We start from the raw sequence: 13,541 nt of genomic DNA on the forward strand, positions 1-13,541 counted from the left end.
AGCCATTCTTCTTTTTTTCTTATAATTTTTTTAAACTAAGAAGTTATCAATTTCACAAAGAAAAGAGAAATTAAATTATCAAAGAACCCTTTTTGGAGGCCCAAACTATTTTCATTAGTTCTGCTAATGTAATTTGAAGTCTTCAAAAACACAAAATAATTGTTTTTATAATCCTAAAAATAATTCTTTTTAGAGAAATATAGTACCTACTAGAAACTCATATATATTAGTTGAATGAATGAAAGAAAATGGTTACTGACTTAGAATATAAAACTTTATATCCCAGATTGCTTCTAGATACTGAAAGGAAAGGCTCATTTAGCAACATTAACCTGATCATACACTCTTATGTTTAGAATTCTTTATTTTTACAGCACTCGAGCAAAACAAATGCTGCAATTAAAAATGACCATTTCTGTATCTGGAAACAAAGAGCTCTATTTTTTAAAACTTAAGTATGATATATTCAGTTCTGTGCAATGAATACTAATGAAATATAAATTCTTAAAATGCATTTCTGTTTTTTCTAAACTAATTCTCTTATACTTTCTGCTCATATATTATAAATAGATCTCAAACTTAAAATTCACAGTCTGTTTAATATTTTGCCTATGTATTTTAAACAAATCCAAAATTTAGTAGTTACTACAAAAATAAATGTAATCCCCAGGGTTGATCAAAGATTTAATCTGACCAGATGGGGCAAACTTGAGAAAGATTTTGACTTTCCACTCTGTTTTGCAACAAGAAAGGCTGATTTTTTTTCTTTCTTTCTTTCTTTGTTAGAGAAACAGAGATCAGGCCATCCCCAGAGAAATGAGCAGGTGTGGCCATTTATAAGCATGTCTGCTTATATTACAAACCAGCATAAGAAAAGTTTGAAATGGGTTGAAAAGATCTGCTAAACAGTTTTAATGTTTTACTCTAAATCCTATTTATTCAGTCAAGAACTGATCAAGCTGGCAGGAAAATACCTAGTCTACCCAAACCTTTAAAGATCTTGTAATTTTGTTTTTTATTTTTATCTTTGGTTGCAAGTGAATAGGTTCACTTTGGTAATCCTTGCCTCTGGACAAGCACAAATTTTTTTTTGTCCTTTCTGAATGCCTAATAACAGAGCTTTGCTTCCTGTCTAATGATGAAAGGGTGGCAGTCAGGTTCTTTCTCTTATTTTACTATAAAACTGAGGAATTTCACAGACCATTTTGAGAAGAGAATCCAATGAAATATTAGCACTACTAAGTAAAGCCCTTTAAAAAATTTAGATAAGTTAAAATGTATTTAGCCCAAGTAATAGAAGTTCATTTATTAAAACTATGAAAACACTGAAGAACACAAGTAAGCACAGGATATTGTGTTGTTAAGGGAGTTAAAGGACATGGAATATGGGTTTGTTGGTAGAAATACTCTGCTTTGTTCTGTTATAAATACAGATTTACAAAGACTAAAGATGCAAACTATGTTGAAATAACATATTTGTAAATTTTGTAAAAGCCTATTTCATGATAATGTGTGTAGACATGTTTCTTAAATTGAAAGCCTTCTTAATCTATAGTTTTCAACTGACTGCATAAAAATATCTAATGTTATAAAAGACACCCTTGGGTGGGTAATGATCTCAGCGGCAACACTGACAGTTTCTCATGTTTTAATTCACCTTCACAAATCCATGGTATCATTTTTTGGCTAAAGTAATGTCAGTCAGTGACATTTGCGGTAAGTATCAAAAGGACCCCCCATGGCAGCCATTTTTATTTGATTCTTAAGATCCAAAGGCTGCTGAAAGAACAATTGAATAAAGTTGAGGATTGGAGAAGCTTGATTTTCTTGTTCTCTGTGAAATGAAACTCTGGTCTTTTTCTTCCTCTTCCCCTTGAAAGCAAAAGTCTGCTAGGGGGTTGTAGCTGTGTCAAAGCCGCTGGGATGCCACTGCTGATCACTTTAATTACTACGACTAAGGAGGATAAAATTAAAAGTAGCACCATTGAAGCAGTGGAAGAAAGCTTGCCTAGATGTCGGTGAACTGTGAAATATAAAAATTGCATAGCAATACGTTTTTATGGAAAGGAAACAAGGAATTACATTACTTATTCTTGAAGAGTTTGTCCTTAAATTGTCAAGTTTTACTAGTGCGTCTATCTATGGCAGATTGTAGACCATTTTAGAACGATAAGGAAAATAGTATCTTGAAGACATGCTGTGAAAATATTTTTTCAGTTTATGTCCAAAGTGGTTAGTTATGATCCATCTTCTATATTTGAATATTTAAATCCGTTGTGTTGAAATACAAGCTTTTTGTACCATAACAGGACTTTAGCCTTCTGAAGATGTTAGGTAAGAGGAAAAGTGGAGCTTAAATGTACCACATTCAGTACTTTTCTGAAGGCTTATAATTTAAGGTCAAGAATGTAAGTTTTAAATGAATATAAATAAGTTAACTTCTCTTTACCTCTCTGTTTTCAGTAGCACAAAGGAGCATTTAACCTTATTTGTATAGCCCAAAAGTAAGTAAAAAACTGTTGTTGTTTTTTAATCACAACAGCAATAGGGCTTGAGACAAATTTTCTGAACACCAATAATGTAATAGACAGGACCAACCCTTTGAAATCAGACAGACACTGATTTTAATTCTTACTGTGCCATTTACAAGATGTATGACCTTGGGCAGTACATTTAAGTGCGATTCCATTTCTGTGAAACCGGAGTGACGTTGGTTACCTCAGAGTGGTGAATGGTAAATGAGATAACACCTGTGAACACACTGCACAGGCACACAGCCAGTATTTACTCAAAAATATAGCTTCCCTCTAAAGAGTACATCCATCTTACAAAAGCTCGAATGTACTATATAAATCAGTCTAACTCTCTTAATAATACTGTACTGTACAGAAAAAGGTAAATGCCATCAGACCCATTCTTAAAAAAATAGGAAACCTGCTTCAATTTATTTAAGTTTATTTAGACTAGGCAGATAAATGAAAGATAGGTTTCCTATGTATTGAATTTTTCAAATGTAATTTTTAATGACAGCAGTCTTCTAAGGTACTTACATTGCATCCCATTGAAAAGATTCCTTTATTTTTTTCAGCAGATTTGGTAAACAGATGACTTATTTACAGCTATGAGTCACTGTCTTCCTTTGAATGCAGAAAGGTGAAAACAGATAACACATTTCTGTATTTGAATAGTTTTAGGCAAACCATCATTGTCAGAAATACTCAAATCTACAAACATACAAAAATAACGAAATAACCATCATCCTTACTCTCTGGTCATTTTATTCCTTTGACATAAGCAATATGTTTCTTTTAAGTAAAAGATACAAAGATTTTGTACTATCTGTTCTTTAAATAATAATGTAAAAACTGACTTTTAATGAAGCTTATATGTAAAAATTAAGATGAAATAGTTTTATATATAAGGAATCTGGAAATTAGTAATACTATCAGTTAAATTGGTTGCATAATCAATTGCTGTAATTACAAGCTTTTCCTTGTGACCTTAACAATTAACTTCTATTTTCTCAGTTGGCTCTTTGTCTTAAGAGAACTTAATGGGTGAGAAAACAAACAGCACAGATATGCCATCCCACTGGAGAGCTCTAGGCCCAAGCAAAATTGTCTCTGTGTTGTTAGGACATTAGTAGAAAAGTAAATCAAGGCAATCTGATAGGGAACTAGAATTCTGTCAATCAGGCTCAAGATTTTGTGCTGTGTCCATAAACTTTGTTTACTGTAGGGTTTTATGACTTGTAACCTGCCCTTGCAGTGTGTTAATGAGACTAAATCTTGCTACTTGAGAATTGAATTACAGCACACCTCTGGGCTAATGGTTATAAACAGAAAGTCCCATTAGGGCTGCATTCTGATTTGTTCATTTGCATTTTTTTCTATTGTATGGAGAACAATGACAGGTAAATAGTCACAAACAAACAATTTACATGGAAATTGATAAAGTGTCCCTAATTAGTATTTAGAGTTGGTTTTATTAATGATTGTCTGTTTTAAATTGCACTCTTGGTAAGATCTCAGAAACATTTGCAGATGGGAGTATTACTGGGGGAGGAGAAGAAAATGGTAGGTGTAAGAAAAAGCTAGGTTCTCATTTCATATTCAGAAAGGTAGACTCATTTATTTCATTTTTATGCAGTTAAGATGACCCAAGACCACTTCATCTTAGTCTGAATCACCAAATTCTAACTCTGCAAGAAGTTATTACTCATGCGGTGAAATTCACTTAAACCTAGTTGCCTGAGGCATATCAAATAATGATTTTTATTAGTGCTCTTAACTTCTCTTAAATTTGAAAGATGAAAGTTTAGTAAAAAGCTCAATTTTCCTCAGTTGGTCATGTAATTTGGTACTTTTGGGGGATCAAATAGTTTGGAGGTTAAGAGCAGGGCCCTGTAGTCAAACAGACCAGGGTTGGACTCCGAGCTCTAACATCAGTTCTAGCTGTGAGATCTTGGAACTCTAAAACTAAATTTTCTCATTGGTACAAATTGGATTGTAAAAATTAAATGAGATCATCATACATATAAAGCACTTAGCACATAAAAGCACAAGAAATATGAATCAGTTCAGTTCAATTCAGTCGCTCAGTCGTGTCCGACTCTCTGCGACCGCATGAACGGCAGCACCCCAGGCCTCCCTGTCCATCACCAACTCCTGGAGTCCACCCAAACCCATGTCCGTCGAGTCGGTAATGCCATCCAACCATCTCATCCTCTGTCATCCCCTTTTCCTCCTGCCCTGAATCTTTCCCAGCATCAGGGTCTTTTCCAGTGAGTCAGCTCTTTGCATCAGATGGCCAAAGTGTTGGAGTTTCATCTTCAACATCAGTCCTTCCAATGAACACCCAGGACTGATCTCCTTTAGGATGGACTGGTTGGATCTCCTCACAGTCCAAGGGACTCTCAAGAGTCTTTTTCCAACACCACAGTTCAAAAGCATCAATTCTTCAGCGCTCAGCTTTCTTTATAGTCCAACTCTCACATCCATTCATGACCACTGGAAAAACCATAACCTTGACTAGACAGACCTTTGTTGGCAAAGTAATGTCTCTGCTTTTTAATATGCTGTCTAGGTTGATCATAACTTTCCTTCCAAAGAGTAAACTTCTTTTAATTTCATGGCTGCAGTCACCATCTGTAGTGATTTTGGAGCCCAGAAAAATAAAGTCAGCCACTGTTTCCACTGTTTCCCCATCTATTTGCCATGAAGTGATGTAGTTTTCTGAATGTTGAGCTTTAAGCCAACACCAAAATCACCATTATCAAGCCTGCCTTTCCTTTTTATTTTCTAAGTTTAGAAATACTAATAATAAACAGGATTTTTGTGTATTATTATTATTGCATCTTCAGTTTCACTCTACCCAGTGTATACTACTCCTCTAACTACAAATAAGTCTGCCTCTCTAAATATTAAGAAAATTACTTTCTCTTGAATGTTAGCTCTCTAGTCTTTTGCCCCTACCACAACCATCCAACCCAGAAACGTGTCATCTCATTTCTTTCTTCCTTTCCCCCAAGACTTTTAAAAAATAACTTTTATAACAAATGTAGTGTGGTTATATTATAGAAAGTTAGACAATGAAGAGAAATTGAAGAAAATATAAATATCACATTTCCATACCCTGAGCTCCACCATGACAACTTTGTAAATAACCTTCTAGGTCTGCATATATATTTTGCCAAAAAGACAAAGTTAAGTTATTAATATATAAACTATTTTTGCAGTCGTTGTATTTTCTCTCATTTAATACTATGATTATATTCAAATTTCTTTAATTTATTCAGCAGTGTCCTTTATAGCTGGTTTATCCAACTGGTGTCTAACCCAGGCCTATACATTGCATCTGGTCAGGTCCCTCTTATTGGTGGGGATGGTGATTGGTTAGTTGGCTTTTGTTGTGTGTTTGTTTTTATAACTCTCTCTCATTAAAATGACCAGGTCAGTTAGCCTGAATATCCTACTTCCTAGGTTGGTTTGTTTGCTTCCTTGCTCTGTCATTTACCATGTTTCTCTATCTCCTGTGTTGATAATAAACTGGAGGTTATATCTAAAGGCTTAGTAGATTCACTTTAGACATTTGGGCTAGAGTATTATAGGTGGCGCTTGCTTCATGTGCTTCACATCAAAAAACATGTTACATATGGTTGACTCAACATTAGAGATGCTAAGATTGACCATTAGAGTAGTGGTTTCTAATCCCTGATCTAGTTCTGATCTCCCGATTTAAAATATGGTTTTCCTCTTACAACCAGGAAATAATCTATATGGTACTACTTAATTAACCACATGATCTAATTATTAATGTGTAAAACAATCCCAAACATAATGGTCTAAAATTACTTTTATTCTCACTGATTCTGTGGGTCTGGATTTCAGATAGGGTACAGTGTGTGTGCTTTGTCTCTGTTCCACATTGTCTGAAGTCTCAGTTGGGGTGACTTGAGCAGTTGGAAGTGACCCAAAGTGGCTAAAGGCTGATATTCTGAAGAAGCCTTTATTCACATGTCTGATACGTGAGCTCAGAAGACTCAAGACTGAACTTGGCTGGGAATGTGAACTAGTGCACCTGCGTATGGCTTGGGATTCTCACAACATGACAGTTGGGTTCCCAGAACATATAAAATGCAAGAATTTCAAGAGAACTGGGTAAAAGGGTATAGCCTTTTCTGACCCAGCCTTGGAAGTCACCTTCAACACTTCTATTTTCTGTTGATTATATACAAATCACTTACACTAGCCCATACTCAAGGGGAAGGGAATTAAATATGTCATCTCTTGATAAGGAAATAGCAAGGTCACACTGCAAAAAGTTTGTAGGATGAGAAATATTGTCATGGCCATCTTTGGAAAGTATGTAATATAAATATCCAGTTTCCCATCAAACATTTTCTTAAGAGCTTTAATAATAGTTCATAAGCCTTGCTAGAATCAATCATTCTTTTATGAATGGCAAAGTTTCATTTTTTTTTTTTTAATTTTACTTTTTAAGAAATTGTTAATATAGCTGGAATCACTGGGCTATTTACTAGTTGCCCAAAACTTCAGTTCCCACTGGAAAGACAGGATAAGTGCTTGATTTTTTTCTCCAATTACTAATTTTGGGGAATTCTCTTTTTAAAAATTATTTATTTATTTATTTATTTATTTGGTTATGCCATATTTCACTTGCAGCACACTAGATGTTCAGTCTTCGTTGCAGCACTTGGGATCTTTAGTTGCAGCATGTAAACTCTTAGTTGTGGTATGTGGGATCCACTTCCCCAACCAAGGATCAAACCTGGGCCTCCTGCTTTGGGACCACAGAGTCCCAGCTGCTGGACCAACAGGAAGTCTCAGGGAGTTCTATTAAAAGCATCTGCAGATGAGTTTATATATCCTTCTAAGAACTTTTTGAATGTCATAATGAATTGATGAATTTTCACTGATTCATTGTGTGATTTCAGTGATTATTCAATTCATTGCAGTCATTGCATGTTTGTTTGATACTGAGTTGTTTCACTTTGCCCACTGGGAGCTTCAAGCTTGTGCTCCATTCTATACCCTCGTTAATTTTGACAGCTCTCAGTTCTAGCCGTCTCAAAATTTGTGAACAGTTGCCTAGGCTTGAACTGCATCAGTCTAGTGCCTACCCCTCTCTCTAATGCAATTACCTACCAAGTTTGATTGCCCTTTTTAAACGTTCATACTCATTAACCTCTAACATTTACTGCAGTCGATTATTCCCTTTTTCATGAAAGCCTCTTCGTCTTTGATTCTCAGGATGTATCAGTGTTACAGTTCTCATCCTCTTCCTTCTCTGTCTCCTTTTCCTATTTTTACCTAAATGTAAATGTTTTCTGTGATTTAGTTAGTAGGTTTTATTTTTCTCTACAGTACTTTTTCAGGTGATCTCGTGTATTCCTGTCATTTCGGCCGTTAGCTCTGTAGTCATAGTTTGACTTCACTCCCTAGCATCATTTTCACTTCCCAAATACTTACATCTTGACTCAAGTGTCCAACCAGCCTCTCAAATCTAGTCTATCTTACCCCAGACTTCCAGCCTTTTCCTCTTATAATTCATCTTGGTTTTTCTATTTCTATTTTTAATGCCACATTTCTAGTTACCCAAGTTTAAAACTTCTGAGTCAGCTTTTTTTCTTCCCTCTACCTCTAATCAGTTACCAAGAATTGGTACAGGTACCAGTTCTAGCTCTGATATGTTTCTTACACTTGTCTCCTTCCATTCCCATTGCCACTATCCCAGTTCTGAATCTCATTATAGCTTCCTTGTCCTATTTATAAGAGCCTCCTAAGTACTCTTTCCAGTCCCTCTGTGCCAACCTATTTTATACATTGTTGTTAACTGTACACTTCTGGTTAATCATTCCCCTTGGGGGAAAAAAGTTACACAACAAAAGTAAACTTTTTTCTTCTGAACTCTTCTGTGCATTTTAATCACATCTCCTTATTGTGGCTGTTTTATCTTGCCCTCTGTATTATAAGCTTTGCTAGTATAAATTATAAATTTTCATGCATGAAATTTCTATAGCAAGTACCAAGCACCAGGGTGTGTACTAAGGACCAAAGATACAAAGATAAGTCAAATCTAGCTCCTGCCTTTGAGTGGCTCAATTCTGCTGAGAAGGAGGCATTTGTGCAGAGTTTTAACTTGATATGTAGTATTTTAAAAAGTAATCACATGCATTACACACACACACACACTTTTGTAGCCACAGAGAAGAAGGAGAACTTCTTTCCACCAGCAAGGAGGACAGAAGAGTAGTCAGAGAAATATAGTGGATTTAAAATGAATCTTGAAGAATGAGTAGGAGTTAAATAGATGAGAGAAGAACTTTCCAGGAAGATGAAATGATATGTTCATTTCAAATCCATGGATGCATGAAACCGCATGATACAAACAATATGTATAAATAGATGTGAGGTTTTATAGAGACTTGAAGAGGTTAAGAGACGGTAACTACAGCTATGTTGGGGCCAGATTATTTCAGGCTTTGTTTTGTCATAATAATAATGCCTTATATCATATACTTTCCAGTTTCCAAAGCAGTTTCACATTGATTATTTGCAATTCATAATAACCTGTTTTTAGGGAGGCAAAATCTAATTTATTTAATTCTCTGTCATTTTTAGTTATTTCAAATACCAAAACCCACGCTAGATTTTACTTTTTCTTTTCAGTGTGTGTCTGGGGGGAGAGTAGAAATGGGGATAGTAGTACATCAGTACCTAATTCTGATTTTAAAACTATCAGCAATAACTGAGGAACTAATGTGCTATCCTATACCTGCCATAGCCCCCTAAAAATACTGTTTTCTATATTTGATCAACATGATATAGCAGCATTTTCTACTATCAAAAATTTCCTTTAGCCAATGCTGTATGCCTTTACTAGAAACATGCAAGTTAAATTTTAATCTTAAGAAAAAAAAGTATTAATTGAAATTCTGTTTTCAGTATTGTGACTTTTTTCCTAAAAGCCCAGTCATTTTATTAATAGTTGATCCTGCTACTTTCTCAGTAATTATATTGCCAAACATTCTTTAAAGGCTACTTTGAATTTTTAACAGACATTTTAATACAATAATTTGTAAATGTTTTTAAAAATCTGATTCTTGGATGTCTTTTAAAAATGGTGTGACATCCAACTGATATAGAGCATCCTATTTATAATGTGGGCCAAGCACCATGCTGTAAACCAGTTACTATCGTGATGATCAGATTGAAAATGAAATTGCATTTCTGTCAATTACTGAGTTGGCAACTGTTCAATATATCTTAGCAGCAAGATGAAGAGCGACGTCGGCAGCTGAGAGAGAGAGCTCGTCAGCTAATAGCAGAAGCTCGATCTGGAGTGAAGATGTCAGAACTTCCCAGCTATGGTGAAATGGCTGCAGAAAAGTTGAAAGAAAGGTCAAAGGCATCTGGAGGTGAGTTTAAGAATCTTGTATCATATTCTACAGACAACCCAGAAATCTGTGATGGACCTTTCGGGACATTTTATTCTTACTTCAAAATGTTGTGCATCAAATACATAAAGTTTCTAACCTATTCATAGTAAATCAGAAGATGACTATTGCCATTTTTCAAAATCAACTCTTTGACTTAATTTTTAACAACTCAGGAAGTACTTTGATTATGATTAAGTATGATTAGTACTCGAGAAATACCAAGAATATGATTTAGGAGAAAACTCTGACAGGCCTTAGTTTGTGATTCCCCATGATGCCTCATTAATTGTATTAGAATGAGTAAAATGCGATCAAGTCCTCAGCATCTGGATCACAAGACTTGTTAGTCGAGAGCTTTGGCTTGAGAGATTTTCACTTTGAGCCAGATCTTCGGAAAGTAGCTTTAACAATGTTTCCAGCACTATAACCTGAAATGTAAGAATTTTTAATAAGACCCATATGCATTTCTCAGAGTCTTCTTATTTGAAGAGGGTCTTTTTCAATATCTGTAGAAATTTTTCTAAGCTTGATGTTGAAACAAGGACTACATATAATTAAAGGGAATTTTAATTTTACCTATCAGTGCTCAATTTCGGCACTTTTAACTTGAAACTTTTTACATTTTTATTTTAGTAGTATTCTCAAGAGGGCTTTTTTATTTCAAAGATTTGTGACCTATTTATCTACCAGAACATGCCAGGTACTTGTTCTGAGTTAAACTTAAATGCTAAGATCATTCTGGAGAGTAGGCAAGTGAGGACTCGAATAAAACCTTAGAGAACTGAAACAAAGGAAACTATTTCTAGGTCAATAAGTTTCTTCATAGTAAACAGAAACTTACTGCTGTTATTTCTAATTGATCCCTTATATTAAAATCTTACTGTTGTAGAGTGTTCCAACAAATGCCTATAGCATGTTACCTCCCATCCCCATATATTTGAAAGCTGCTTTCCCAAATAGCTATGTTTCTGTCCATCTGGTGTTCTCAGAATGTTTGTTTCTTAGTTAAGTCTTTCATCTTACCTTTTCAACTCCTATCATTCAGAATTTTTATTACAGTTTCTATATGGAGAAGGGAATGGCAACCCACTCCAGTATTCTTGCCTGGAGAATCCCATGGACAGAGGAACCTTGCGGGTTACATACAGTCCATGGGGTCGCAAGAGTCGGACACAACTGAGTGACTTTCAGTACTTCAGTAACCACTCACAGCTACATTTATATAATGCTATTATAATTTGCTTTCATTTATTATTAGTAACAAGATGTTTCTTTGATATCATAGAAATTCCAGATACTCTAAGTAAACTTTAGATGTCTCTGCTTCCTTGTATCTCAGAATGATTAAAAAAAAAAAAAGCCTCATATTCTTGACCCTCCAGATAGACTGTCCTAAAACTACTGATACCATCTCCATGTGACATTGTAAACCCATAGAAGAGTAAACATAAAATAGAGAGGCATCCACTATCTCTTAATTTTTTTTTTTTCCTAACAGGCAGCTGATAACAATGCTAAATGAGTAGTGAACTCTAGGTAGACTAAGGATTAAAATTTTCTGATTAAGGGTATGGGGTGAGTCAGCTATGTAATTGGTCTTATCTTTATAATCCAATCCCAGTTGAGGCTAAGCCAGAACTAGACTAGGTAGAGAGACTTAATCAGTGTTACAATCCCCAAAATGGGTAGCTTCCCAGCTTGGTAACTAGGGAAAGTGAAGACCTGACTTTGGCATCATTCAACAGTCAACAAAGTGAATAAAGAACAAGTGAGGATTGGATCTCTGAAACTAACAAAGAAGTACAGACTAGAAAAGGAAAAGCCAGATGAAATGAAGATGGGACAGAGTTTAACAGATGACTTATGAGAACCTGCTGAAGAGTCAAGACTCTTGCCTAAGATGACCAAGGTGATCAGGGCCCATTTCTCTCATAGACCATACCATACCTTGGATGTTGGAAGTGGCCACATATCAGATGGTAGGCTGTTAATCAGACCTAAAGTTGACCTTCAAGTGGTGCAGGCCTATTTCTTGACCTCAGTGGTGGATTTTGGCCTGTCTTCATAAAGGTGTATGGATCTGACTAGGTCTGCTCGGGCATCAAAGCCTAAGCTGAAGCTTTCAAGGCCAGAATGGAAGAGACCTTTAGGTCAAGGGAAAGGGTAAGATTCCTTCCTAGAATTCAACCATTCATACATACACGTTTATCTATTTAGTGGTGCCAGCTGTTGTGTTGGGCCAGGATTTGGCAGAAAGGGCCCTAGAAAGGGCCAGAGTAAATTTTTACAGGCTTGCAGGCCATACATTCTCTCTCTTAACTGCTTGGCTCTGCCCTTGTAGATTTGAACAATATGTAAATTAATGGGCATGCCTGTTATTTACCCTGAAAGCGTGGTAGGCTGGATTTTGCCCCCCATGCTATAGTTTGCTGGCATTTACATAGCCAATTAGATATTCACTTGATTTCATAAGAGTCTAATTCCTAAATGAAAATGACCCTTTGGGGTTGATAAGTCAGGAAAAACAATTAACAAATTAGTGTCCACTCTTCCACTGTCTAATGGGAATTACCAAATCTGAATAAGGAATGGTGCAAAATGAGAGAGGAATGTATAGGCACCAGCCTAGATGATGGACTAGAGAGGGAAATTTTTTGGAAGCAGTGGTCCAGAGTGACAAAGAAGAGGGAGTAGTCAAGAGCTGAAATAATAAGGTGAAAGCACAACCTAGGGGATGTGTTGAACTTGATACTCAGACTCATTGCCTGAACCTATTTGAAATGCTTGCTTTTTTCCATTCTCAACAGCCAGCCTCAGTGAGGAAAGGAAACTTGCTAAGTTTGAGGTGAGGTGTCATGAGCCTCAGGTGTTCACAGAAAATATTTGTTAAGTTATTTTAGGTCTCTGAAGCCAGGTATCCAAGCATCCCACTTGCATCCTATTTCAACCAGAAGTAGCCTAATTCTTATGAAATAACAGAACCTGTCCAAGGAGCTACAGCCTCAGTTCAGTTCAGTTGCTCAGTCGTGTCCGACTCTTTGCAACCCCATGAATCGCAGCACACCAGGCCTCCCTGTCCATCACCAACTCCTGGAGTTTACCCAAACTCATGTCCATAGAGTTGGTGATGCCATCCAGCCATCTCATCTTCTGTCGTCCCCTTCTTCTGCCTCCAATCCCTCCCAGTATTAGGGTCTTTTCCAATGAGTCAACTCTTCACATGAGGTGACCAAAGTATTGGAGTTTCAGCTACAGCATCCGTCCTTCCAATGAACACCCAGGACTGATCACCTTTAGGATGGACTGGTTGGATCTCCTTGCAGTCCAAGGGACTCTCAAGAGTCTTCTCCAGCACCAGTTCAAAAGCATCAATTCTTCAGTGCTCAGCTTTTTTCACAGTCCGGCTCTCACATCTATACATGACCACTGGAAAAACCATAGCCTTGACTAGATGGACCTTTGTTGGCAAAGTAATGTCTCTGCTTTTTAATATGCTATCTAGGTTGGACAGAACTTTCCTTCCAAGGAGTAAGCGTCTTTTAATTTCATGGCTGCAATCACCATCTGCAGTGATTTTGGA

General features: G+C 36.2%; 1 protein-coding gene across 12 annotated transcripts in view; it reads left to right on the forward strand.

The window, feature by feature from the left end:
- The window catches only part of EHBP1 (EH domain binding protein 1), a 345,461-nt gene that overhangs the window by 274,398 nt on the left and 57,522 nt on the right, over positions 1-13,541 (forward strand). For 10 of the 12 annotated variants that reach the window (XM_025261231.3, XM_044926040.2, XM_025261229.3 and 7 more), the window contains one exon: positions 9,793-9,940. In XM_025261231.3, the coding sequence (XP_025117016.1) occupies positions 9,793-9,940 (148 nt within the window). The remainder of the gene's footprint in view (positions 1-9,792; positions 9,941-13,541) is intronic. The other 2 variants (XM_025261232.3, XM_044926042.2) reach the window with 1 other exon arrangement.

This window comes from Bubalus bubalis, chromosome 12 (genome assembly GCF_019923935.1).
Source record: "Bubalus bubalis isolate 160015118507 breed Murrah chromosome 12, NDDB_SH_1, whole genome shotgun sequence".
In the NCBI taxonomy this organism is placed as follows: Eukaryota; Metazoa; Chordata; class Mammalia; order Artiodactyla; family Bovidae; genus Bubalus; species Bubalus bubalis.